At 41.0% G+C, this 27220-nt stretch overlaps 2 protein-coding genes across 3 annotated transcripts in view; one reads left to right on the forward strand and one right to left on the reverse strand.

Moving 5' to 3' along the window:
• LOC123770474 (zinc finger protein 624) lies at positions 1–25520 on the forward strand. Of its 2 annotated transcripts, XM_045762357.2 has the most exons (5): positions 2–513; positions 7749–7899; positions 14737–14846; positions 15140–15268; positions 18662–25520. In XM_045762357.2, exons 2-5 carry the CDS (start codon positions 7893–7895, stop codon positions 20744–20746), a joined length of 2331 nt encoding a protein of 776 aa, XP_045618313.1. In that variant the 5' UTR covers positions 2–513; positions 7749–7892; the 3' UTR covers positions 20747–25520. The 2 variants fall into 2 exon arrangements, with proteins under 2 accessions (XP_045618314.1, XP_045618313.1); XM_045762358.2 differs by lacking the exon at positions 7749–7899 and having other exon boundaries at positions 1–513.
• Dbp73D (putative ATP-dependent RNA helicase Dbp73D) overlaps positions 22424–27220 on the reverse strand; it is a 32800-nt gene continuing 28003 nt past the window's right edge. The window contains exon 10 of the mRNA XM_045762340.2: positions 22424–26520. The gene's annotated coding sequence lies outside the window, so the exon portion shown is untranslated. The remainder of the gene's footprint in view (positions 26521–27220) is intronic.

A 27220-nucleotide genomic window follows, 5' to 3' on the forward strand; every position in this document is an offset into this window, starting at 1 on the left:
CCCTAAGCTTCGCTAGTACCTTCCGTACTACGGGCTCGCCATAGCCCGTGCTGCTTGGAACGTTTTGTTCCAAGTAGCGAATCTTTAACAATAATTCCTTAAGCCACCCTCAAACAATTTACTCTATTCCGACGCATCAAAACAATATTTCCTTGTCCCACCAACCTAATAGTATATAAATTTGCAGTTTCCACCTTGAGGATAAGTCATTTTCATTCTAAAAATGACTTAAGTTGAAATTGAAATAAGTTTATTGAGGTAAAATACACACAAAGGGATGAGGTAGCTCAAGCTATTCTCACCCCGTTCAGTACATCGTGTTAATACATACATAGACACACATCACAAATAAACATATTGACTTAAGTTTGTATAGTAATTATGGAAAGGAATTCCCGTGTGGAGGGAGCGTCGGTGGGGTTGGCAGGCCTGCGCCACCACAACATTGGTGCACTTCCTCTCCAGCCCAGGGTCCAGCTCCGGGAAGTGGCTCCTCTCTGACACTGGCCACGGGTAAGTGCCACCCAGGGAGGCACTACAGGCTTGTGGGGGAGTAGTGGGTGTATGAGGGGGGAGTAGTGGGTGTATGGTGGGGGAGTAGTGGGTGTATGGTGGGGGAGTAGTGGGTGTTGGTGGGGGAACAGTGGGTGTTGGAGGGGGAGTAGTGGGTGTTGGAGGGGGAGTAGTGGGTGTATGGAGGGGGAGTAGTGGGTGTTGGTGGGGGAGTAGTGGGTGTATGAGGGGGGAGTAGTGGGTGTAGGAGGGGGAGTAGTGGGTGTTGGAGGGGGAGTAGTGGGTGTATGAGGGGGGAGTAGTGGGTGTTGGTAGGGTAGTAGTGGGTGTTGGAGGGGGAGTAGTGGGTGTATGGAGGGGGAGTAGTGGGTGTATGAGGGGGGAGTAGTGGGTGTATGGAGGGGGAGTAGTGGGTGTATGGAGGGGGAGTAGTGGGTGTATGGAGGGGGAGTAGTGGGTGTAGGACGGGGGAGTAGTGGGTGTAGGAGGGGGAGTAATGGGTGTTGGTGGGGGAGTAGTGGGTGTTGGTGGGGGAGTAGTGGGTGTTGGAGGGGGAGTAGTGGGTGTTGGAGGGGGAGTAGTGGGTGTTGGTGGGGGAGTAGTGGGTGTTGGAGGGGGAGTAGTGGGTGTTGGTGGGGGAACAGTGGGTGTTGGTGGAGGGAGTAGTGGGTGTTGGAGGGGGAGTAGTGGGTGTTTGTGGGGAATAGTCTCCGTGGTGTAGTGGTAAGACACTCGCCTGGCGTTCCGCGAGCGCTATGTCATGGGTTCGTATCCTGGCCGGGGAGGATTTACTGGGCGCAATTCCTTAACTGTAGCCTCTGTTTAACGCAACAGTAAAATGTGTACTTGGATGAAAAAACGATTCTTCGCGGCAGGGGATCGTATTCCAGGGACCTGCCCGAAACGCTACGCGTACTAGTGGCTCTACAAGAATGTAACAACTCTTGTATATACCTTGAGGTTACCTTGAGGTGCTTCCGGGGCTTAGCGTCCCCGCGGCCCAGTCGTCGACCAGGCCTCCTGGTTGCCGGACTGATCAACCAGGCTGTTGGACGCGGCTGCTCGCAGCCTGACGTACGAGTCACAGCCTGGTTGATCAGGTATCCCTTGGAGGTGCTTATCCAGTTCTCTCTTAAACACTGTGAGGGGTCGGCCAGTTATGCCCTTCAAAAAAAAAAAAAAAAAAAAGAATAGTGGGTGTAGGTGGAGGAGTAGTGAATGATGGCTAAACAGTGGGTGTTGGAGGGGGGAGTAGTGGGTGTTGGTGGGGAAACAGTGGGTGTATGAGGGGGAGTAGTGGATGTTGATGGGGAGGGGGGCGGGGGAACAGTTGATGTACGAGTGGGGGTGTTGGAGAGGGAACATTCGGTGTTGGACAGGGATCAGTGAGTGTAGGAAGTGGTGGTGGTGGAGCAGTGAGTGTTGAAGGGGGAAGCAGTGGGTGTAGCAGAAGGGAGCAGTGGGTGTATGAGGAGGAGCAGTGGGTGTATGAGGAGGAGCAGTGGGTGTATGAGGAGGAGCAGTGGGTGTATGAGGAGGAGCAGTGGGTGTATGAGGAGGAGCAGTAGGTGTATGAGGAGGAGCAGTGGGTGTATGAGGAGCAGCAGTGGGTGTATGAGGAGCAGCAGTGGGTGTATGAGGAGGATCAGTGGGTGTATGAGGAGGAGCAGTGAGTGTATGAGTGTGGTGGAATGAGCAGGTACTAAAGCAGACCTGCAGGTGACCCACTGGGGGACTTGTGTTAAGAGATTGATTATGGATAAAGTTTTACCCACGTTGTCACGATGCTGAGAAGATACAACTTATTTTCATAGTGAGAGGCACACCTAACACACTCATAAGAATATATGTAACAATTATTTTATACATAATCCAAACTTAACATTTTTACCTGCTAAAAGTAGAGGATAAAAACATACCATTGTCATGGACATAATGCTATGAAAGGCATTTCATAGCATTCCTGTCCCCCAACACAATTCATTATTATTTTGAATTATAAATGTCATGTACACATAGAAATTACAATAACATGGTGTATTTTTCTCAACACAATTTATACTTTAATCTAGGTTAGTATTAAGTTTTAGTCTTAGTGTTTTTCCTGCCCGAAACGCTTTGTGTAATAGTGGCTTTAGGCATTGTATGTATTAGCTCTATCTATAAATCCATCAACTTTTGTATTTCACCTTGTATGTATGTACTTTACCTGAATAAATATTTGTATTTGTTGTATTTGTATCAGTGAGAAAATCAGTAGGAACCATTAGGAGGATTCAAACCTATGGGCTGGGCACTCCCAAGCATACACTACACCACAACATGGTAAAAAAACATAGCAACCTAGGATTCAAGTGCATCCTCTAAGATTCCTGAGGCTTCCACAGAAGCCTAATCAGGGATTCACACAATGGGTTTCACACTACTCTTCTCATGGCTCTGTCTGATTTTCTCATAAATGTCATACAATATTTAATTTAACCCAGTCACTGCCACAAAAGGTTATGATACACTTGGCAAGAGTTCAACCTTGACAATGAGTGGATGTCTGGACATCTGCTCTGCCTGGGAACCGTGGGAACACGTAGCCAATTTTTACCCATTGAGCCTCGATTCTGCCTGGGAACCGTGGGAACACGTAACCCATTTTTACCCATTGAGCCTCGATTCTGCCTGGGAACCGTGGGAACACGTAACCAATTTTTACCCATTGAGTCTCGATTCTGCCATCAGGCATTCCATTTCAATGGCCCGGATTGTTGTGATGCCTACCTGTTTGTGATCCTGAAGATCAATGTTCCCGCAGCCTGGTCTCCTGGTTGCTGGGCTGCTCAATCAGTCTGTTTGGTGCAGCTGCTTGCAGCCCAATATGAGTCACAGCCTAGTTAATAAGGTATCCTTAAAGGTGCTTGTCTATTTCTCTTTTTAACACTGTGTAAGGTCGGTCAGTTATGCCCTTATGTGTAGTGGAAGCGTGTTGAACAGTCTTGAGCCTTTTATGTGGATCGAGTTCTCTCTCAGTGTACAGTACCTATTTCGCTTCTGCTTTTCAGTGGGACTGTTTTGCACATCTGCCATGCCTTCTGGTCTCATGTGGTGTTATTTCTGTGTGCAGATTTAGAACCAGTCCTTCTAATATTTTCCAAGTATAAATTATCATGTCTCTCCCACCTGCACTCTACAGAATATTGATTTAAAATTTTTAGGTGGTCGCAATAATTTAAATATTTTATTGAGTGAATTCTAGCATAAAAGGTCTTTGCATAATCTCCAGGTCAGCAATTTCTCCAGCTTTGAATGGGGCTGTTAGTGTGCAACAGTATTCTACTCTAGAGAGCAACAATGTCTTTAAAAATATCATCAGTGTCATGGCATCTCTTGTTTGGAAGAGACTTGTTATCCAACCTGTCATTTATCTTGCAGTTAATAGCAACTTTGTTAGTCTTCTTTAAAAGTAAAGTCTTCTGATTTATTTATTAATTTATTAACATTTGATCGAAGGTTTGCTGTGTCCTCTATATTGCATATTTTCATGACAATTCTAGTGTCATCTGCAAATTATATATTACTGTACTGTAGTTTGTGTCCTTGTCTATGTCCAATCTGAGGATGAGAAAAAGTACTGGAGCAAGCACTTGAGGGATCATCCACCACTTTTGATGGTGGATGGTCCAGATTTTTGCTTTTGCAAAATCTGTGTATATTACATCAGCTTTTTGTTTGTTTTCCTTGGCATCTAAGGCCATATAATGGTCTAGCAATTGTGAGAGGCAGTAGTGCCTTATTCTATATCCATGTGGCCCAGGGCTATGTAGACACTGTGATTCCATGTATTTTGTGATATTGCTTTTGAAGACACTTTCAAAGATTTTTATGATGTGGGATATTGAAGTTCAAGTATGTTTATTAAGATAATAAGATACATCTCAAATGGATAGACTAGCTTAGGCTATTTTTACCCTCCATGTGCGATATTAGAGATATTGGTCTATAATTTTGTATATCCGTCTTACTACCTCCTTTGTGTAGTGGTGCAATCTCTACTGTTTTAAGTACTGTATGTCGGGGATAACAACAGTATCTAACCTTCGTCTCTAAAAGATGTTTAGGACTTGTAATAGTTTTTTTTTTTTTTAATTCTTGATGAATATAGAATTTCAGGAGCCTGGGCCTCGTGCAGAGTGCATGGGAATGCTGTCTATGGCTACTTCAAAGTTGAGTGGGGCTACTCATCTGATACTGTATATGGTTTGATGGTAGGGTCACATTCATAAAGAATTCGTTTGGATCATTGATCTTCAATTTATTCAGGGGTTTACTGAAAACAGAATCAACATTGTAGCCTAAGGTCTTTCACTCATTTCTTTGTTGCAATCTGTGAAAGTTCCATCACCCTTGTGCAAGGTCCCAATCCAAGATGTAGTTTTGTTCTAGATTTTCCATTAGAGAAAAAGTATTTTTTATTCTTTTCTATTTCACTTGTAACATATACAATTTTGGGTGACACCCTTCAAAAAAGTATGGTGGTTTTAGAAGTTTACTTAACATAGGTTACAGCATTCATATGTTAAAAATGGTATGACGTGTCATGATAGGATGAGATGAGGATGCTTGTTACATGCTGCTGGTGGAGTAAGGTAGGATGTAGTGCTGATGGTGGCCGGAGATGGAGAGCTTAAGCGAGGGCTGGAGCAAAAGGCTTGATCAAGGCTGGGGGGTAGAGAACTCGTAGCAGAGACCTCGAACGAGGGTGGGATCTGAGAACCCAGATAGGGGTGAGAGCGGGTAGCTCAAATGCGCCTGGGAGTGGCTGTCTGGTCTGTAACTGGTCTGTAGCTAGTTTCTACGTGAGAACTGGAACTCATCTCATCATGTGTTATATCATATACCTGGTTGATACCTGGTTGATGGGGTTCTGGGAGTTCTTCTACTCCCCAAGCCCTGCCCGAGGCCAGGCTTGACTTGTGAGAGTTTGGTCCACTAGGCTGTTGCTTGGAGCGGCCCGCAGGCCCACATACCCACCACAGCCCGGTTGGTCCGGCACTCCTTGGAGGAATAAATCTAGTTTCCTCTTGAAGATGTCCACAATTGTTCCGGCATATGTTGATGAATATTAGTCCTGTTGGTGAAGATCCATGGCATATGCAGAGCATCTCTCGCAGAGTCACTAGTGGAGTTAGACTGATGATGCTGATTGATGGATTAAGATTAAGCCACCCAAGAAGTGGCACAGGCATGAGTAGCCCGTAAGTGATGATGCTACATTCCTGATCAGCTTATATCAACTCTTCATCTGACCTTGGGTTGGACACAGTTTGCTTCCTTATCTGGCAAGTTGATCATCATTTGGCCTAATGGGGAAACTCGCTAGTTACTTTTGGCATTCTTAAGTGAATTGTGAAAACATGTCAGTGATTATGGTGATAAGTAGCTGGCTTATTAGAAATAATTAATGTGGTATACTACACACTTGCAGCATTTTGCTCTCTTTGCCTTTACAACATTTTACATGATTCTTGCAACGTTATTTAGATCTTTTCTATTCCTCTACATAGCCTTCCTTGTCATTCTTGGGATAGAGTGGGGGATTTGAGATGGCCTGTGATTGGCCTGCCTTGCCTATAGAGGAAATGCTTTTCTCATTCCAGTTTGCATCTTTTTCTTTTTCTCATTAGTGGTATGTGACTTGCACACACAGTACTGTATTTCTAGTGCTACTGTGCCTATTTTCTCAAACCACTGGTTTAAGTTTGCATTATCTAGCTGTCTTTCCCAGCATGTTTTTGAGAGGTCTTGGTTTATTTATATTTATATATACAAGAGTTCTTACATTTTTTTACAGCCACTAGCACGCGTAGTATTTTGGGCACGTCCTTAATCATATGTTTCCGGAATACGACCCCCGGCCAAGTCGTTTAACAACCAGGTACCCATTTTACTCTTTGGTAAACAGTGAGTACAATTAAGGATTAACACCCAGTAAATTCTCCCCGGCCAGGATAAGAGCCCAGTACAAGGTGCTCCCGAAATGCCAGGCGACTGTCTTAACCACTACACCACGGGAACTGCTATTTATGATGTGGGATATTCAAGTTCGAGTACGTTTATTGAGACAATAAGATACATCTCAAAAAAATAGAGTAGCCGGTTGATACTGTGTTGAGTGGGGCCTATACCAGTTGATACCAGCCACTGGGATATTTGTTCCAGGTTGATTCGTTTGTTATTAAAATTTAATCTGCTGAATTCTCCTCCTCTTGGATTTGAGACTGGCTGATCAGGTCTATTGCACATGTGTATCTGTACTTCAATTAGGTTGTGATCTAAGTAACAAGTACAGTTTGTAATCATCGTCTCTAAGCAGTTCATCATTGTTTGTAAAAAAAATAAGATCTAGGGTGTTTTCTAGTTGGTTCTACTATTTGCTGGTTTAAGGCAAATCCATCACACATCTGCAATTGTTCATCTGTGTGAAACTGTTTGTGTAAACTACTTGCTGGGGTTCTTTCTGGTATAACTGTATTTACCCCATTTGTCCATTGTCCTCTCCAATCATGCAAAGTTTGGTCCAGTTATGTTCAACAAGGTTAAAATGCATACCAAACAAACACACTTAAATTTATTTACACGAGTAAAAATATATTTGCATCTCCTAGTGTCACTAGCTGATTAAGATTGTATATTTTTTTTTTTTTTTTTTTTTGAGATATATACAAGAGTTATTACATTCTTGTACAGCCACTAGTACGCGTAGCGTTTCGGGCAAGTCCTTAATCCTACGGTCCCTGGAATACGATCCCCTGCCGCAAAGAATCGTTTTTTCATCCAAGTACACATTTTACTGTTGCGTTAAACAGAGGCTACAGTTAAGGAATTGCGCCCAGTAAATCCTCCCCGGCCAGGATACGAACCCATGACATAGCGCTCGCGGAACGCCAGGCGAGTGTCTTACCACTACACCACGGAGACTGCAAATATAACTTGCTTAGCTAAAAGAATTTTAGGCTGAAGGTCATAAGCCTATTATGTGCCTCTGTAACCTTTTTCACTACCACCCACAGGATAGGTATGGGATGCATAATAAACTAAACTAACTTATTAGTGCACCAAATAAAGACATATTTTCATTTTTATCAAACAAAAAAGTTTCCTTTTAGTTGCATCAGCTAAATATATAAAAGTCACTCAGATGTTTAACCTCGTTTAAACAAAAACAACAATTTTGTTTGTTTCAGCGGCATTATCAAAATTGCAGTTTGTAAAAACTGGATTGGACATCTACCTAGAAATCTGACCACGTTATTTTGAAACTAATCCCCAGCAGTGAATTAGGAGACATGAAGCATGGAAGCAAGAGTAATCAATGTCACTAAAAGTAAATGTGTGGTAAGTAAGAGATACACAGAGACACGGTGGCGTGCGTATGTGCAGTCACTTGTCTTGCTGCTTGATCGACTAGTTAAATATGCCGGTGTTTGTATTGTGTTATGATTGATCAAATGGATATGATAGAGTGTGTGTGTCATGTTCTTGATGTATCAACTGGATGTACAATATAGTTGAGAGTGAATTGTCTTCCATGTTAACACTATTGTGGTCGGGAAGCAGTGGGTAGACGGAGCATCGAATGTGAATGTTTATCATTTTATATTTTTGAGTTTATTTACAATATTTCAGCATTTTTGTTGAAATAATAATTGGCTGGTTTGCAGCTCGGCCTTTCTTGAATGTTGTGTAAATGTTTTACTCTGAAAACTTGTTAATTGCTGTACAGGGTATGTATTTTTCTTTTACATATATAATACAGTACAGTACCTGTAAATACAGTGCTTCCTCAAATATAATGACTTCTATATAACAATGGATTAAATCCACCCACTGGCTTTTCTCTCTGAAATAATGGATTTCTTGAGAAATTTTTTTTATTAAAAAGGGGGGGGGGGATGCAGTGAAACCTAGATGATTGGGTCTATCATATAAAGTAATTTCCATCAAATCATAGATATGGTTTCCTTTTTTGCCACATCTATAATATAGATAGTGCTGTATTTTATTAAGCTTGTACTGTGCTATAAATTGTACAAATGAGTTTGTGACAGTTTTCCTGAGACATCTAGATGTTTTACAGACCGTAAGTCACAATAACATGGCTGAAAATTAGACACCCAACCCCCCACTCATCTGAAAATAAAAGACAGCAATGTTTTGGTCAGTCCTGTATTGGTATCAAGTCAGGTAATCTAGACCTACTGTAAGGGTGCGTCTATTGGCGGCGTGTATTCCTTGTGCGAGCGAGGACTGATCTCCCGTTCTCGAGCATTTTGACTGACTTTTCTTCTGATACATCATTATTTGCAAGTTTGAGACATGTGCAAAAAAAAAAAAAAAAGTATTCTTGGTACATCAGGGAAGGGGTAAAGGGACTATACTCGTGGCTAGTAAGGCAAGCAGCTGACAGAGGAGTATGGCATTGGTACTAGTGCTGTTTCTGGCATTGAAAAACCAAGGAATTTGATCACATATGCAGACAATGAGTCACAATAACGTGCCTGAAGATATGATGACCAAACCCCACACCAGAAGATGAAGAAAGGACAACGTTCCGGTCCGTCCTGGACCATTATAAAGTCGTATGTGATAATACTCCAGGACGGACCAAAACATCGTCGTTTCTTCATCTTCTGGTGTGTGGTTTGATCATTATTTGATCACATAGTTTGTGAATAAAATGGAGAGCAGACGAGAAAAGAAATGTCGTAGAAATATTTAAATTTAAGCACGAAGATTTGGATGATGTGGTTTACCAATGAGTCACGCCTTTATCAATGAGGGGGCCTGACAGCTGAGTGGACAGCGCTTCAGATTCGTAGTCCTGAGGTTCCAGGCTCGATCCCCGATGGAGGCAGAAACAAATGGGCAGAGTTTCTTTCACATTGATGTCCCTGTTACCTAGCAGCAAATAGGTACCTGGGTGTTAGACAGCTGCTACAGGCTGCTTCCTGGGGATGTGTAACAAAAAGAGGCCTGGTCGAGGACCAGTCCGCAGGGACGCTAAGCCCTGAAATCATCTCAAGATAACCTCAAGAAATGCTTTATTGCAGCCTGGGGTTGGCTGGGCATGGCTGTTGGTGGTGCACAGTTAATGTATGTAGCTGAAGAATGGCATTAACCAAGGGTATTGAGGACCTCAAGGCCAGTTCTTAAGGTGACTTAAGAAGTTTAACAGACAGCATGACAGTACTGTAACCACAATTTGCTGCCACTGGGTTATCAACACCAGCCTCTCCTACAAAAAGTTAAATGAGCAAATAGAATAATTTTTTTTAATTATTTATCGGGACACTCATTATTTGTAATTTGTGTCTGAATATGCTGAAACATGTATATCATTTCTTATCAGAACAAATATAAAAAAATGGTAATAAGTAGCCAAAAAATACAATTTTTTTTAATATATAAATCAGGCCAAACCCAGATTGGGTCTGGAACACTGTGATTTCGATTTTTGAGGGAGCTCTGTACAGTACAGTGTTTGCAAATGATTGCTTTGTTGTGTGTATGATAAATACTCTCCAGAAGAATCCATCTTACACCCGAGGTAAATTGGGAATTAAGTAGATCCCCGAATATGATTGTTTAGGTACATTTTAAATATTTACAGCTATTGTTATTCATTTTCTGGAAAGGGCTTACCTTGAGGTGCTTCCGGGGCTTAGCGTCCCTGCGGCCCGGTCGTCGACCAGGCCTCCTAAATTGAGAGGGCTCCCTTAATAATTCCCCGAGCTTAAGCACTGGTACTGCCAAATTGGAGGAAATCACTCCAGGCCTCTGACCCACTCATGCCTACCAGAGGGCAGAATCAGAATCTGACTCTCTGTGAGGCAAGGAGAGCTTGGAGATCAGAGATCAATCCAACACACAACAATCCCACCAAAAAAGAATTCGTGTAACAAAAGATATGAGAGCTTGAAGAAAATTAGAAAACCTGAGGTAAATAAGGCAAGTGATCGTTGTTGTTAGGATAAAGACTAATGATGATGCACTCGACCACCACCAGATGGAGGCCCAGGTCACTCAGGGTCTTGGCTAGCCTTCCAGCCACCTCATTCACCTGGTCATTGTTGAACACATACCTGTGACTTGGTCCATGCTCTGCTTCATACTTGCAGATAAGTGCTGGTTTTTCCTGGAATTATTGATTCAACAACAGTTATTGCTTTGTTATTGTTTCCTTTTTTATTTCAGGGTTGATTTTTATGCTGTCAGCATTGTATTTCACTCTGTAGGCCAGGATTATCTTCCCTCGTAGCTGACTTCCATTTCCCCACCCAGGATACATACTGTGTGAGGTTTGACATCTCTTCAGTCACCTCCCTTCTGGGAATTGTTCTTCATTATAAGGTCTATTGATGGGGAGTGTAGTACAGACAGCAGCATTTTCTGAGGGTGTGTTTGGGTTGTGCAAGTAATTGTACCTGTGGCATTATACTCTTGCTGGATGCTCATGTTTGGGGCTTGGTGGTTGCTTATCCGCGACACTTCCCTAGTACTGTACCTGGTATTCCTGCCTGTATGAGTGTCGGTCTGGGTAGCTGATGTTCCTCAATTATTTTTTTTACACTTGCCATTTTAAATTTTTCTGAATGTAATTCATTGTTTTTTAATGTCAATGGGCCTTCCTGTTGCCTTCATCATTCAACCTGTTGAATGATGGAGTTCATCATTCAACAGAATGATGAAATTTTTCACCCCTGGTTATGTGTCATATGTCAGTGCTAGACTTCTATTATTGACTGAACCACCAGCTTTGGCAGCAGCTTATCAGACTTTGGCTGCTTTGTGAGTCTGTGCAGCACCTGTCTGCAGCAAATGGCAGTACTTAATAAGCATCGTATCTAGGAAAATTGTGCAACATTTGTGTTGGCTTCCCCTATCACTTCTGCTTCATCTCTAGTAGCTGGTCTGCTGGGCTTCTCAGCCTCTGCCTTTAGTTTGGGGCCTTGACTAGCAGTGGCCTGAGAACTTGTAGGCACCGAGAGGTATGGAGCTGGTAGAGGAAGCTTCAAGCGTTGCCCTCCTCTTGGTATTTGCTTCTTTTGTATGAATTTGATGAAATTTCATATTTCTATAATGATATTGAAATGTAATATTTACATTTAGAATAGTGAGCCAACATTAATAAATATTGTCTGAACTTAAAGCCTCACACACCACAAGGGAGGTTAAGCTCTGTCCACGTATGGTTCCCAGCTGGCTAACATATGATTTATGCAATTTAACACACATGATGTACTGATGTAAATGTTACTGTATTTTTCTCAAATTTTAACAGTGATATATTCGTAGGTAGGTCTTCTGTTGAGTTTGCATTGGCATTTTTCATTATAGGTGGTGTGCATGCGTATTAAAGACAAGATGAGTTCGTGCGTGTGTGTGAATGGCAGGATGTGTACATGTGTAATTACCTAAGTGTAGTTACAGGATAAGAGCTATGCTCGTGGTGTCCCGTCTTCCCAGCACTCTGTCATATAACGCTTTGACTCTATTGACAGTTTTGGTTTCCACCACCTTCTTACTTAACCTGTTCCAGCTATCTACCAATCTGTTTGCAAAAGGCACTTTTCTAGTTATTTTTCAGCCACATTGTTTCCTATGTCCTCTTGGTCTTGAAGTTGGTTTTCATAAATTCTTCTTTCAGTTTTGACAATTCCTGTTACTATTTTGTACACAGTGATCATATTAGTGATTCCATCTTCTAGCTTTGGTATATTTAACCCCTTTAACCTTTCCTTGTAGCTCTTCTTTTCCAGTTCTGAAATCCATTTAGTTGCATGTCGTTGCACCTTTTCATGTTTAATGATATGCTTCTTGAGATATGAGCACCATACATCTGCTGCATGTTCCAACTTTGATCTCACAAAGGAGGTCATGAACAACTTCTTCAATATTTCATTATCCATGTATTTAAAAGCGATTCTAAGGTTGGAGAGCGTAGTATACACTCTTCGCACAATGTTCTTTATGTGATCCTCAGGGAATAGTTTTTTAAATCCAAAACCACTTCTAACTCTCTTTCCTTATCAGAATTCTGTAAAGCTTTTTCATGTAATTTGTTGGTTGCGTGTTGCCTATTTTCTCCTATTCCACATTCCCTAATGTTGCATCTATTCACATTAAATTCCATTTGCCAAGTGTTGCTCCATACACTTTCTGTCCAGGACTTCTTGAAGAGCATGACAGTTATCTAAGTTTCTTATCTTTCCTAGTAGCTTGACATCATCAGCAAAACATGTTCATGTAGTTCTGTATTCCTTTTGGTAGATCATTCATAAAGGCAATGAACATTACTGATGTTGGAACTGAACTTTGTGGTTCTCCAGTCTGATAAATTGTCTCTGATTATTGCCTTAATTTTCTGTCGGGAAACTTATCATCCATGTCAAAAGTCTCCATCGCTCCTCCAGCTAGCTCCAGTTTCCAGAACAAACAACCTCTTATACGGGACTCTGTCGACAGTTTTTTTTTTAGGTCCAGATAAATGTAGTCAACCCAACCATCTAAATAGAGTACTGAGCTCAAATGTATATTCTTTCAGAACCCAAAATGAAACTTCATCTGGGCTTTGTTCCTATTTAGCTCCTTGAGCATTTTTTTCCCACTTCATCTCGAAACACCTTTTTGTATTTTGTTATTGTCTGAAGTTCCTATGGTGTCTGGTTCTCTGAAAACTTCACCAGAAAGACAGGATGTGTAAATGTGTGTGAAAGACAGAATGTGCATATGTGTAAGTACCTAAGTGTAGTTACAGGATGAGAGCTACACTCATGATGTTTCATCTTCCCAGTACTCTGTCACACAAGGCTTTAAAACTACTGTCATTACTTTCAACTTCTTTCACACATTGTGTGAAAGTCATGATAAGTTCATGTGTGTGTGAAAGGCAGGATTTGTACATGTATGTGAAAGATAAGATTAATGTTATGTAAAAAGTAGGGCAGATGGATTGATATTTGTGCAGCCCATCCTCTCGAGACTTCCCAACGTCACTAAGTGATGTACTAAATTGCCCAAACCTAACAGAGTTACCACGAATAGAAAACAGGACATCACGTCAATTTTGGGAGCGATTTTGATTTGTAGTACATAAGTTTTTGGCCTTAGGGGATTTATATATTATAATATTATGTACTATTTGAGAGGATGGGTTGGTATATATGAAAGTGGCATAGGAAGTTTTCAGACTAGAAATTCTGGACTAAATGATTAACATGAATAAATTCTGGACTAAACATTATCTCATTTGAGCTTTGTCACAAATACCTATCGGAAATGTCTACCCAGTGGGCATCATTGGTCGCTTTCAATCAACGGTGCCCACTGGGTATAGTTCATTATCTGTGTACGAAGTATTCTTCCATCTTACATGCCTTGATTATTGTGCAAGCTTTCATTGGCTGAGTCATAAATTGGTTTTACCATCATGCAAAATTGGTTATGTTTAATATGTTCTTGTTGGAGTGTAGAAGGAAGTTACAAAATTGGTTATGTTTAATATGTTCTTGTTGGAGTGTAGAAGGAAGTTACAAAATTGGTTATGTTTAATATGTTCTTGTTGGAGTGTAGAAGGAAGTTACAAAATTGGTTATGTTTAATATGTTCTTGTTGGAGTGTAGAAGGAAGTTACAAAATTGGTTATGTTTAATATGTTCTTGTTGGAGTGTAGAAGGAAGTTACAAAATTGGTTATGTTTAATATGTTCTTGTTGGAGTGTAGAAGGAAGTTACAAAATTGGTTATGTTTAATATGTTCTTGTTGGAGTGTAGAAGGAAGTTACAAAATTGGTTATGTTTAATATGTTCTTGTTGGAGTGTAGAAGGAAGTTACAAATTTGGCAGTTAAAATATTCTTGGATGTGACTATATACCTGCATTTATAAATGCACAAAATCTTGTTTATGATTAGCATAAAATAAGGCTTATGTTCTTACACTTCACTAATGTGCTTGACTTTTACCTATGCATATTTTCTAATTATTTTTCACATGTATAATATGTACATATACAGTACAGTAATTTTATTATCTTTATATACAAAATATTTAATTTTGATATATTGTATTTTAATTAAAGATAGAGTAGAATTTTTAAGATTCCTTATATGCTATTTATATTAAATGTAAAACAGTGAGTTGCTAATAGAGTAATGTATAATGTTTATCAACAGCGGTCCAAATGGCAACAGCAACGAAGGCGACCAATGGGGCCGTGATACATTCTGATGCCCGATTTGCATCTCTGAATTCTATGACTGATCCTCTTCACTTGTGGCCAGGAGTATGTTTTAACTTTGTTTCACATACAGTGGATGAATGATACTTTCCCCTGTAGTACAGTATTTACATTTGATGATTAGTATGTCTTATAGTCCTTGTTTTATGCATTGTATACTTTAATATTGTACAGTACTGTACAGGACAATTTATCATAGACACGTACATTACTAGTTTTTATATCTGACATTTAATTTTTGCATTTCTGCTTTATTTCTACTTTATTAGAATTTTCATGGACATTTTTAGCCTACAAAGTGCATTTTTACACTTGTACTAACGCCATAACTGCGGCAGGTCGAGAGCCGCGTGGAACCGTATGAAGTGGTAGAACTATACTATGGAAGCAGTACAGCATCGCCAGCTACGCATGCATCTCAACTTTCCCCCAGATCAGCAGGAACCTCTTCTCCGGAGGTCATGCAGGTAGTGGAACTTGTGTGTTTTCTTTTGTGGTCTTAAAGTAGTGTTAGCAATTTCTGAGGGTGTCCCATGTCACTCACTGAAGTATTTATCTTGAAACTAGTGAGAGCTCATTCGCCCCACCTCCCTACTCGTTTGTGTGGAGGAGTGGGGAAGTGGCTCACCGCCTTCCAGGGTCTGAGATGTCTGTACTTTCGCTGATGTAGTGGTTCCTTGGGTTACCTTTCTTCCATGTAGGCTTACATGTAAAGTTGGTTCAGCCAAGGCTTAGTTGATTCAGCCAAGTGGTGTGATGTTTGCCCTTGGTGGCTTTTCCTGTACCCTGTGGTGTAGCACAAGCCTGGCTTAGAGCTGCATGTGCTCAGGGTCACCTTCCCTCCTGTGCTCTACTGGTCAACTGTAAAACCCTGGTTGGGCTCCAGTTTTGGGCCTCCAGAACCTCCCAGTGAATTCAGTAAAGTTCCGAGTTGGTCTACTTTCGTACAATCATGGCTGAGTCAGTTAGGGCAGGTGTCTGGGATTCACCAGAACGTGAGTTCGTCACTCCATTGCCTAAAAATTATTTTCATTGATAAACAGTATCACGTATCATTTCTTTCTTTACATGTGAGAGATTACAAATCACATGGAATCACAATATCTACATAACCCTGGACAACACGGGTTCAGAACAAGGCGCTCCTGCCTCTCACAGCTGCTAGATCATTGTGTCATAGCCATAGGTGTCATGGAAGACAAGCAAAATGCAGATGTAATATACACAGACTTTGCAAAAGCATTCAACAAATGTAACCATGGTGCTATTGTGCACAAAATGCATGTAAAAGGAATTACTGGCAAAGTAGGGAGATGGATCTTCAACTTCCTAATGAACAGAACACTGTGTAATAGTCAACACAGTAAAATCTGGATCATCTACTATGAAAAGGTACCAAGGTACTGTACTTGCTCCGGTACTTTTTCTCATCCTAATACTGTATCAGACATAAACAAGGATACAAACTACAGGACTGCATCATCATTTGCAGTGACACATGGATTTTCTTGCAACTAGACAATATAGAGGACACGGCAAACCTCCAATCGGATGTAAATCTGGTTCAATGGGCCACAAATGTTTAATATTAAATATATGATGTTTAATGAAAATAAGTTCTATCTCCTGCGCTAGGGAACAATGAAATTTTAAAAACGGAATCAAATCACACTATAGAACGAAAAAGCAATGTAAAGGATCTAGTTTTAAAAAAAAAAAAAAAAAAAAAAAAAAGACTCGTGTCAGAAGACCTTATACATAACACCATAAAGTAGTTGTCACGACTGCAAGAAAAATGACAAGTTGGATAACAAGGTCCTTCCAAACAAGGGCTGCCATACCAATAATGATACTTTTTAAAACACTGATGCTCTCTAGGGTGGAATATTGTTGCATTCTAACAATATTATTTCTCCGGATCCAACTGTGTCGGAGAAATTGCTGACTTAGAGAGAATGCAAAGATTCTTTACTGCTAGAATTCATCGTAGAAGTTATCTTAATTATTGGGACTGCTTAAAAGTTCTAAATCTGTATTCTCTAGAGCGCAGGTGAGAGAGATACATAATAATCTACACTGGAAGATATTAGAGGGACCGGTTCCAAATCTGAACACAGAAATAACATCAAATGAGACCAGTAGGCATGGCAGGATGTACAAAATAACCCCGTTGAAAAGCAGAGGTAATATGAGTATGCTGAGGAAGAACTCGATCAACAAGACTTTTCAATACTCTCCCGCTACACGTTAGGAGCATAACTGGCCGACCCCCTCACAGTGTTCAGGCGAGAACTCGACAAACACCTCCAAAGAATAACACCTGATCAGCCAGGCTGTGATTCAAACATCAGGCTACGAGCAGCCGCATCCAACAGTCTGGTTGACTAGACTACCCACCGGGAGGCCTGGTCGGGGACCGGTCCCCAGGCCCCAGAGCTGCTGTTGATCCCCGGAAGCTACACAAGGTAACCACAAGGTATGTGTGGTTAAGTGATATACAGTATACTGTATATCACAGTATACTGTATATCACAGTATACTGTATATCACAGTATACAGTACATATTACAGAGTTAATTTAGAAGCCTGCTGTGATTTTTAATTTGTGTAAACGTTAATGATTAATTCTAAATATGAAAATATTTTCTTCATGAGAACTATAATAATGAAAAAGAACACAAACCAATGTAGAAGGAAAAAAAGACAAATTAATTTGCAAATAAGGCACACCCAATTCCTCGGTTTTTCACCCAGTTATAAATCTACGGAACTGCCTCCTCTTGGGCTGGACAATAGAGCGACAATCTCGCTTTCTACAGGTCGGTGTTCAATCTCCAACCTTTCAAATGGTTGGGCACCATTCTCAAATCTCAAATCCGTCCCATTCCAAATCCGTATCCTGACTCCTTCCAGGTGCTATATAGACGTAATGGCTTAGCCCTTTTTCCTGATAATTATTTTTCCTTACCCACCAAAGCTGTAAATGCCAGGACATTACTTACTGCAGTTCAAAATCCAGTTTGAAAAAATCCTTAGGAAAAATAGGTGGGGGGGGGGTAAACAACCCACCGGCTTTTTGTCTCCGTCAAGTCCACTAGATAGACGATAGCCCTCAGGTCAATTTGGTTGTATTTATGATGATATTTCATGTATTAGGAACACTTGTACCACTGTTATAAACACTTGGGAATCATAAAATGAAGATGCAGAAATGTCTTTAATTTAGGTATTCAGCTGTGCTTTTGATTGTCAGAAACTTGGCTAACACCAAACTCCTTTACCAGCCTCAGTCATGATTCCTCTTCTCCAACAGCTCGTTTAGCCTGACACACTTGCAAGAATTCTTCTTTTCTTCTCATAAATAATGGAATATTAAAAGGAAAATGGGTGCAATTCCATGAGTACCAAGAAGTCACGTTGGCTAGCATGGAGAGTGATCACTCAATTGGGACGTGTCCAGTGCCTTAAGCATTGGGCCACCCGTAGACAAAATCTATATACAAGCTGTATTTTATGATTTATAGTATCTGTACAGCAAAATATTAAAAAAATATATATCCAATTTTTTAAATATTTGCTAATTAAACTAAGAATAGTTGAAATTGTGAAAACACTTGATCTGATATTATACAATATTTTCTGAACACTAGAGTCTGGTTTGGTATCTTAGACATCTTCAGCATGTCGTATACGATTAGACATTTTATAGAGAGTAAAATGATAATTTCAGTTTTATTTTTCAGTCTGTGGTATCATAAATAAAATCAGTGCTCCAAAGAGAATCTATTAAAATTCTATGTAGCCAGTTACTTTTTTCAGAAACATTTACCAAATTTGTTACATAAATTATCTTTCCGCAGGTTATAGAACAAACGGTTAAAGAAAAGCTTCATCCAGATTTCTACACCTGTGAAGTATGTGGGCGTAATTTCAAAGAAGCATCGCACTTCACTAAACACAAACGGGGAGCCCTTTGTAGAAAACTGGCCCAACGTATGGCCAAGAAGAATAAGAAGAAGAAGGCCTTAGGAAATCAAGATTCTACAGATAAGAGAAATAAACAAAGAAATCTTCATAAACCATATCAGTGTAATGTGTGCGGTGCTAAGTTCTGTGATAAAGTAAATGTGGAATTGCATCTCGAAAGACAACACAACAGCCGCCAGCAGCTATGGGTTGAAGTTGCAAAGAGTGGGGGTTTCTCATGTGCCGAGTGTGACAGGTGTTTTCAAGACAAAGGAGAGCTGACGGAGCATCAGAGACAGCACATGGCAACGTACCTCCACCACACTGAAAGGCTAAATCATGGAGCAGAAGCTCAGAATACAACTGTAGTGTACTACCATGATCCCCTACAACAGGTCCAGGCTTACGGGCAACAGCCGCAGCAACCTCAACACCTGCCTCCGCCACCTGCACCCCCACCCATGGCCCACATGCATACAAACATGACCACTATTCTTCACACTCCGCAGCTACCCCCGGCATCACTTATTCCTGTGTCACAACCTAACAATTCTCAACCCCCTCTCTCCACACATTCTACTCTGTCAAGTATGCCATCTATAGGAATAGTAGACAGTGTAACAAAAGGTTTAAAGAATAGTAAGACGGATAGATTAGCTGCAAATAGTAAATGGAATATATGTGGAGATTGTGGCCACAAATTTGTGGATCCCATGAATTTAGAGCTTCACATTCAACGGAAACACCCCGATTCGTATATGATAGAAACTATTAATTTAGGTGGTGGAACTATTCTCTATAAAACAAATAATACTCGTTCAGATGTACAGTGCTTGATAACTCAGACTGGTTCTGCTAATTCAGACTTAAAGTTAAACAAAGCAAATCCTCAAACATTTGATTGTATATTGTGTGGTTATAAAGCTACTTCTAAGAACTACATTTTGTACCACCTTCAGAATATTCATAGTACAAGCAATACAGACTTCATTCATGTTTTAGAGACCCTAGAATCTGGAAAGAAGGGAGTTAGAGGAATAAAGGGAAGGAAGGGTAGCCAGGATCCTCTTCTGCGTGAACAGCGACATGTTTGTGACGCATGTGGTGAAGTATTTCTTTCTAAAGCTGAACTCATTCGTCACCGCATCAAAGATAAACAGTACATGTGTGGAGTGTGTTGCCATGCATCATGTAGCCAACAGCAAGTAACGACCCACATGGCAACTCATCACCCACACCATCACCCATCTGTGAGTGGAGGGTTGTCATGTTGGATTTGTGGTTCTATATCAGTGTCGGCTTCGATTTTAGATGAACACCTAGTTACTCATGGTAAAATATCAGCAGTTTGTGTATCATGTGGAGAAGGTGGAGATAGACTAGGAGCACTTCTTCCCCATGTAGGTGTCCACCTGCCTCGACAGTCTACTCGTATACGCCTTACAGTGGACAGACCTGGACAGCCGCCTTCATCACACACACTCGAGGTGGCTGTGGACGGAACCATTCACAGTGGATTGAATGTGAACCGTACATCTCCGGTTTCTGTAGAGGCTGTGCCTACCCGTATTGCTCCAGCTTATGCGTGTAGTGAGTGTGGTGCTTGCCTGGCAGGAGCTGCACAGTTAGAGGCTCATCTACAGTTGCATCAAATTAATTCTGTCGCCACCTCTCAAGCAGCAGTATCATCCTCCAATAATTCTGGGACCTTCACCAGTACCACCGCCACTATGGTACCAGTCACGTCTTCAATGCAATCGGCAATAGGAGCTTCCGTTGATTGTGTTTTCCGAGTTCCTGGGTCATTTGAATTTCGTTGTGAAGAATGTGGATTTTGGCGTGAAGACAGCGAACCCGTTATGCGCCACATACAAGCTGTACATATGTCTGGCAATATGTTACATTCAGTAAAGCTTCAATCTGGTTTGGTACAGATTCATCCCATCCATGTTGTAACTCCTATTAGTTCTCTCTCCTAACAACGAAGCACTAACAATATAAAAGTAAATTAAATAAGTCGGCTGATAAAATCTAGTGGTTTTGAGTCCTGTACATTTTAATAATGCATTGTGAAATTACCAAATGCTTTGAAGCGTGGACACTAAGTGTGTTTATATGCCCCGAATACTATGATCATAGGGACGAGAGGGTTTAATTTCCCCATCTCCAAGGCTGCAGCGTGCAGGTGCCGACAACATGGCTATTGAGCCAAAACAAGGCAGTGTGTGTGTGTGGTATAATCCAAGGCAGCTTAGTATGCATCACAGAGATAATAAAATCACTTTTTTGAATTTCTAAAGTTTATTTTTTATATATACTATCACATATAGCAAAGTATGAGTGAGTTATATATATATATATAGAGTATAGTGGTTTATTTTGCATTCATCAGAGTTGCATGCCGAGAATGGTGAGCAGAGATACATCAAAACATAGAAACTGGTTTGTTTAGTTAGCTCATTAAATGAACTAAACACATCTGTTACTTGATAAATCTTTATCTTTGATAAAATGTTTTGATTATTCAATGCATTTATATTGAACATACAATGGAATCTTGTATTTGGATCATTTTTCTTGCTGGATTCTAGCAAATTGCACATTTTCTAAGTTGTATTCAGTATTCTAAAATGTGGACATTGGATGCCTTATGCCAGTTAATTCACCGAAAGTAGTGGCTCTTTCATGTTCTTTGTCAGCTTTGGACAATTCAAAGTGCACTTGTTTTGTATCAAATCCAAGGCCCTTGATACATTTTTTCTTGTGTTGGCCTAATTTTGAGTGCTGATGTCACCCCAGTGGCCACAATATCAAAGAGTGGCATTGGTTTGATGTTGAATCAATGTAATTTCAACATTGTTGATGATTTGGTATTTGGCGATGCACAATCCAAGGCCCTTGATACATTTTTTCTTGTGTTGGCCTAATTTTGAGTGCTGATGTCACCCCAGTGGCCACAATATCAAAGAGTGGCATTGGTTTGATGTTGAATCAATGTAATTTCAACATTGTTGATGATTTGGTATTTGGCGATGCACAATCGACTTGAGAATGGTCCAGGACGGACCAAAACGTTGTCGTCCCTTCACCTTCTAGTGTGTGGTCTGGTCAACATTGGTGTTGATCTTTGATATTGTGGCCACTGTGTTAGTGTTCCTCCAAGACTGCTAAGTAAATAATATTCCTCTTCAAGGACAAATTAATTAAGTGTTTAGAACATAATACTAGTACTGTAATGCCCAATTATGAAGATGGGCAAAATAGAATACTGCATATAGGGAAGGGATGCAGGCAGAGTCTTTGTGTGCTGTTGGCAGATTTTTTGTTTTCGTCCTGCTTGAATTCAATAAAATAGCGTCGCCATTTTGGGCGAGTTGCAGCCAGACCTGACCCACTGGGTCCGATAGCAATGCCAAATTCAGTAGTGAATCGACATAAACATTGATTTAATGCTGAACCAATGCTACTTTGATGATGTTATCACTAGGTACAAAGTGGTCCAACTGTATTAATCTAAAACTGATGTGACTTACAGAACATATTTAAGCTATAACCTCACCTCTGCTGAGTGTTTCTGGCACAATATGGGTATGGCTATGTTGCAATCACACTTCTATAGCAAAAATTTTAATGTATTTTTTTTTTTTTGGGGGGGGGGGGGGGGGGGGCAAAAATGTGCAATACAGTATATACCTGTATGTCATTGAGAAGAAAATTTAGGGTCTGTAAACTCGTTTCATATGGAGGGGATAAGATTTGTGGGGAAACCTTTGTGCAACTTCCGAGTTCTCAAATTTTGGCTGATATTTCTCGAGACTACAACACAAGGTGGTTTATTGGATGTTTAGAATTATTTCGTCCATTGAATAATTTTTATATTTGGTCTAGAAGTTAACTAATACATGTTTTACTGGGACTTTAAAGTTCAATATTGGTGGTGTAATCTGCAGCTACCGCTGGCCAGCACCAACTCGGCAGCTTTACTATACTTATTGGCATATACTGTATTTGCTATTTTTGGCCAATTGCAGTACATGTGTGTAAAACCACAATCTTGAGGTTATCTTGAGACAATTTCGGGGCTTTAGTGTCCCTGCGGCCCGGTCCTCGACCAGGCCTCCACCCCCAGGATGCAGCCCGTGACAGCTGACTAGCACCCAGGTACCTATTTTACTGCTAGGTAACAGGGGCATAGGGTGAAAGAAACAATGCTCATTGTTTCTCGCCAGTGCCTGGGATCGAACCCAGGACTACAGGATCACAAGTCCGGCGTGCTGGCCGACCGGCTCCCGGTCAATGATAAACATCGTTTCACATTTTCTTCTGTATATGTTGCACGAATCAACTATATTTTGCAAATTATTGTGCTCAGTTAAGTGAGCAATAATACAATTTGTTAGCCTAATCACCATAACCAAAATTAATTTTAATCACTCTTAATTGTGATAAAAATCTCAGATGTACAACAATTTCAAAGTCAATGTATCTGTACGAGTGTAATGTCATTCCACGAGTACTGTCTTGTAGGTTAGTTTTCTTATCTGTTGCTACTGTTATTTGTTTACTTCAGATATTCTTTGTGGATATTTAATACTGTTGACGTTTTATGATGATGAAGTCATGTTTAGGTTACATATTGTATTTTATTGACATTCTTGTTGCAAATCCTCATTATAGGATTGAGATTTTTGTGGCGTTCACAAATTTCTATTCTGATAGAAGTGTACACATTCAGGTTCATTACTTTTTGTTTTAATACTGTACAAATATTACAGTGGCTAATGTAAATAATATAAAGGTCGTGATTTGCTATCTCTGCCAGTCATATGTTCCTGCAGTTAAGGGTGAAACATATATAGTACATTTAAAAACAAAAATAATCATAAATATAGTTAGCAATTTTGTGATAACTAAGGTAAAGGAAGAAGATGCTTACTGGATATTTGGTGTGGTAGGTAACAAGGGCATTGTATGTAGTAACAGGTTTTAAAATGGGCAACATTTTTTATTAATGCCTATAAAAGCTTTTTAAAGTCTGGTTGTAAAACACCACTGTAATTATACTTTAAGTATCTCCTGTATAGTATTCATACTTATATTTATTATATCCCTTTATATGTGCCTTTGGGGTGATATCACATTGTGTATGTTTTGTACCCTGAGGGCATAGGAGAAAAAAAAATTTGCATTTAATTTTTAACCTTTCCATAATTTAACCTACCTTGAGGTTATCTTGAGGTGATTTCGGGGCTTTCAGTGTCCCCGCGGCCCGGTCCTCGACCAGGCCTCCACCCCCAGGAAGCAGCCCGTGACAGCTGACTAACTCCCAGGTACCTATTTACTGCTAGGTAACAGGGGCATTCAAGGTGAAAGAAACTTTGCCCATTTGTTTCTGCCTCGTGCGGGAATCGAACCCGCGCCACAGAATTACGAGTCCTGCGCGCTATCCACCAGGCTACGAGGCCCCCTCGTAGCCTGGTGTGAAACCAGCTACATAATTATGTTCTACCATCTTGTGATCAAATGTTAACCAAAAACTGCTTAAATTTTTATCTGGAGCCAAATATTGTGTGATTTCTTGTGTAAAAGCAAGTACTGTATATACCGTATTTATGAGCTACAACATGAAGTATTTATAGTACTTTAAATTTATTTTATATCATACGATGAGATTATAAGAGTAGAGGATATGGTAACAGGATCTGTGATTGGGGGAAGAAAAGCAGATACTTATCTTTAGTGTTTTCCCACCTCAGACAAAACTGATCTTGGATTGTAGTCTCTAAATGAAAATTGGCTTGTATGGCTATGTGGAATAAATTAACAAAAGTATAAATGAAAGTGCCAATCCTAGAATGTGAAAGGCTTTGTGTTGCAGAATGTTCATGAGTTCTTAGACATCATTCAGGATGTCAATATGAGAGAAAGTCCTACAGTATTCACGATGTCAATATGAGAGAGAGAGAGAGAGAGAATAAGTGATGTCGAAAGTGTCGCATTCACTCTAGGATTTTATCAAGGTACACACACATGACTAAAAATCAGCAATGTAATGGAACATCAATTTCAGGGCAAGTTACAGTGGCTCCCTGAAGCTATTATATACTGATATGGTACCATCTACAAGATTGCATCAGCCATGGAGTTCTAAAGACCTCCCAGGGCCATAACCTGACCCCTCACAGAGGCGCAGGAAGCAGTGACACTTATTTTCCTCACAAAAGAGGAGGAAGCACCACGGAATTCAAAGAATCGACACCTGGCCGAGAGATATTACCCAAAGCCACACAAGGGGGTCGAGGCCAAGGAACAGGAACACGTTACAAGGCCACCAAAAGCCCCGTGCTCAAATATCCATCATAGGCACAAGGGGAGACCACAGGCTGGCTAGACTTTGGAACACTGCGGATGAGCCGAGAGAAACTAGCCTTGGAACAGCGGGACAAGGAAAGAAGATTAACTCACATGGCATCCACCAAAGTAGAAATGGGGGCACAAAAGCAGCAGCGGACAGCCCACACTGGACACAGCACACGATGCACCTCAACTGAACCAATCACACATCAGTAACCAAAGGACCTTTCCGGAAGCCAATCAACTCTTTCTTTGCCAGAAAAAGAGGAGCCTGCCACAGTACCAACAAAATGCCCACCAAGTCCAAAAGAACAAAAAATGGCCACCAGAGGAGATCATAAAACTCCTCAACCTGACAAACAGAAGCATGAGAAACCAAAAACTAACACACAGGAAAAATATTGAATTGAGAGGAAGAAATATGAATTTCTTCTGGACAATAACATGGTCCAGAAACCAGGCTCAGGCAGCATGTGCTCAGGCTAGAGGTGAAACAATGCGTGAAACAGGTTGAAAAATGGAGCCGAGGAAGTATAGACCCCTGAATGTGAACTGCAGCAACTCTGCCAATGCTGCACAATATAAGGTAGCACTATACAGCACAAGAGGCTGATCAGTAAAAAGCCAAGAAAGAAAGGTGAGCACTACACACTCAGAAACCAAAGAACAACAATGAAGGGAAAGGAGTGCCACAAAACCCCATACTGTCGCTAAAGAGAATGTAGGTGGAACACCATTAACAGCCACTTGCTCACTGTAAAAATGGCGATAAATATACGTAAAAAAGAACGGAGAAGAAATCCAAACCATCAGTCACTGGGCCGACCTGATAGATGCCGAGCCACAGAAAATGCCCAGGTTCAGACCAGGCAAGCAGCACCTGAAACCAAGGCTGGACACGACCAGTCCAGCTCAACTGCATTCACCGCGAGGACTTTGCAATTGGGAAATGGAGCTGCATTTAACTAAGGCACCGATTCCAGGCTGACACGAAGAGGTACATAATCAGGCACCTGAACGCCTTGCAAAGACACGAGCAGGAGGCAGCATCGACGATCCACTCCATAGATATGGGAAGGAACTGGGACAGACGTGTCAGCGAGGGTGTTACAGGCCCCAACCCATAGCAGAGGCATCCCTGAAGATGTGGCCCAAGGATGATGGAAGGCGCCAGGAAACCAACCCCTGAATAGCATTAAAAATTAAAAAGGACCAACGAAACCTGCACCTAATGAACGTCACGTGACAAAAGACGGGCTGCTCCAGAGATACCAGGACAACTGCTGAAGCCATATCTTGTCCAGAGGAAAAATGAAGCAGGCAAAGTGCAGGCTCCCACCGCTGAGCAACCAGCACAGTCCGTCCTCCAAAGTCCACTCCAAGCACCCACCAAACCAGCCTGTTTATGAATGAAAAACAATTTAGACACAACTCACAACTGACGACATTCAAATACTTCCGAAACAAGAGCTTCACTGATGAATTTTGCTCGAACCACAATGCTGTAAATGCTTCACCCACGTACTACAAATAATCACCAACAGAACTTAAACACTTAACCTAACCTAACCAGTGCCTAAATATGTACAATGTGGTAATATAAAATAATAATAATTTATATTGAGAAAATTACTATTTTTATTGAACAAGTAAAAATTGATGAATGCATCTTTGGGGTTGACCACTAATGGAATGGACTTGATCTGAGAACAGGTTGACCAGCAAGTTTTTCGGGGCAAACACAACACAGACGGCAGTGCTGCTACTGGATGCAAGGCCGCCAGAGGCATGGAGTGCGACTCTGACAATGTGTCCAAAACAAGGCCCAGTCAACTCTGAACCAGGGAGGGAACCAACTGGGACTTTTGCCAGGACACCAGGAAACTGACCCAAGTAAGCTAGTAAAAACCCTGATCCCAGAAACCCACACTAGCCATTCGATGACGTAGGCCAAAACACGATCCCCCAACCAAAGATGAGCCTAACATATGAACACACATGAACCCAGATCAAGACCAAACATGAGAGCCCAAAAGTAGAAAACCTGCCACCTGACCACAAAACATAGCCAATCCCCGAACCCTGAAATGTATGGAGAT

The sequence above is a fragment of the Procambarus clarkii genome, chromosome 46 (genome assembly GCF_040958095.1).
Source record: "Procambarus clarkii isolate CNS0578487 chromosome 46, FALCON_Pclarkii_2.0, whole genome shotgun sequence".
Lineage (NCBI taxonomy): Eukaryota > Metazoa > Arthropoda > Malacostraca > Decapoda > Cambaridae > Procambarus > Procambarus clarkii.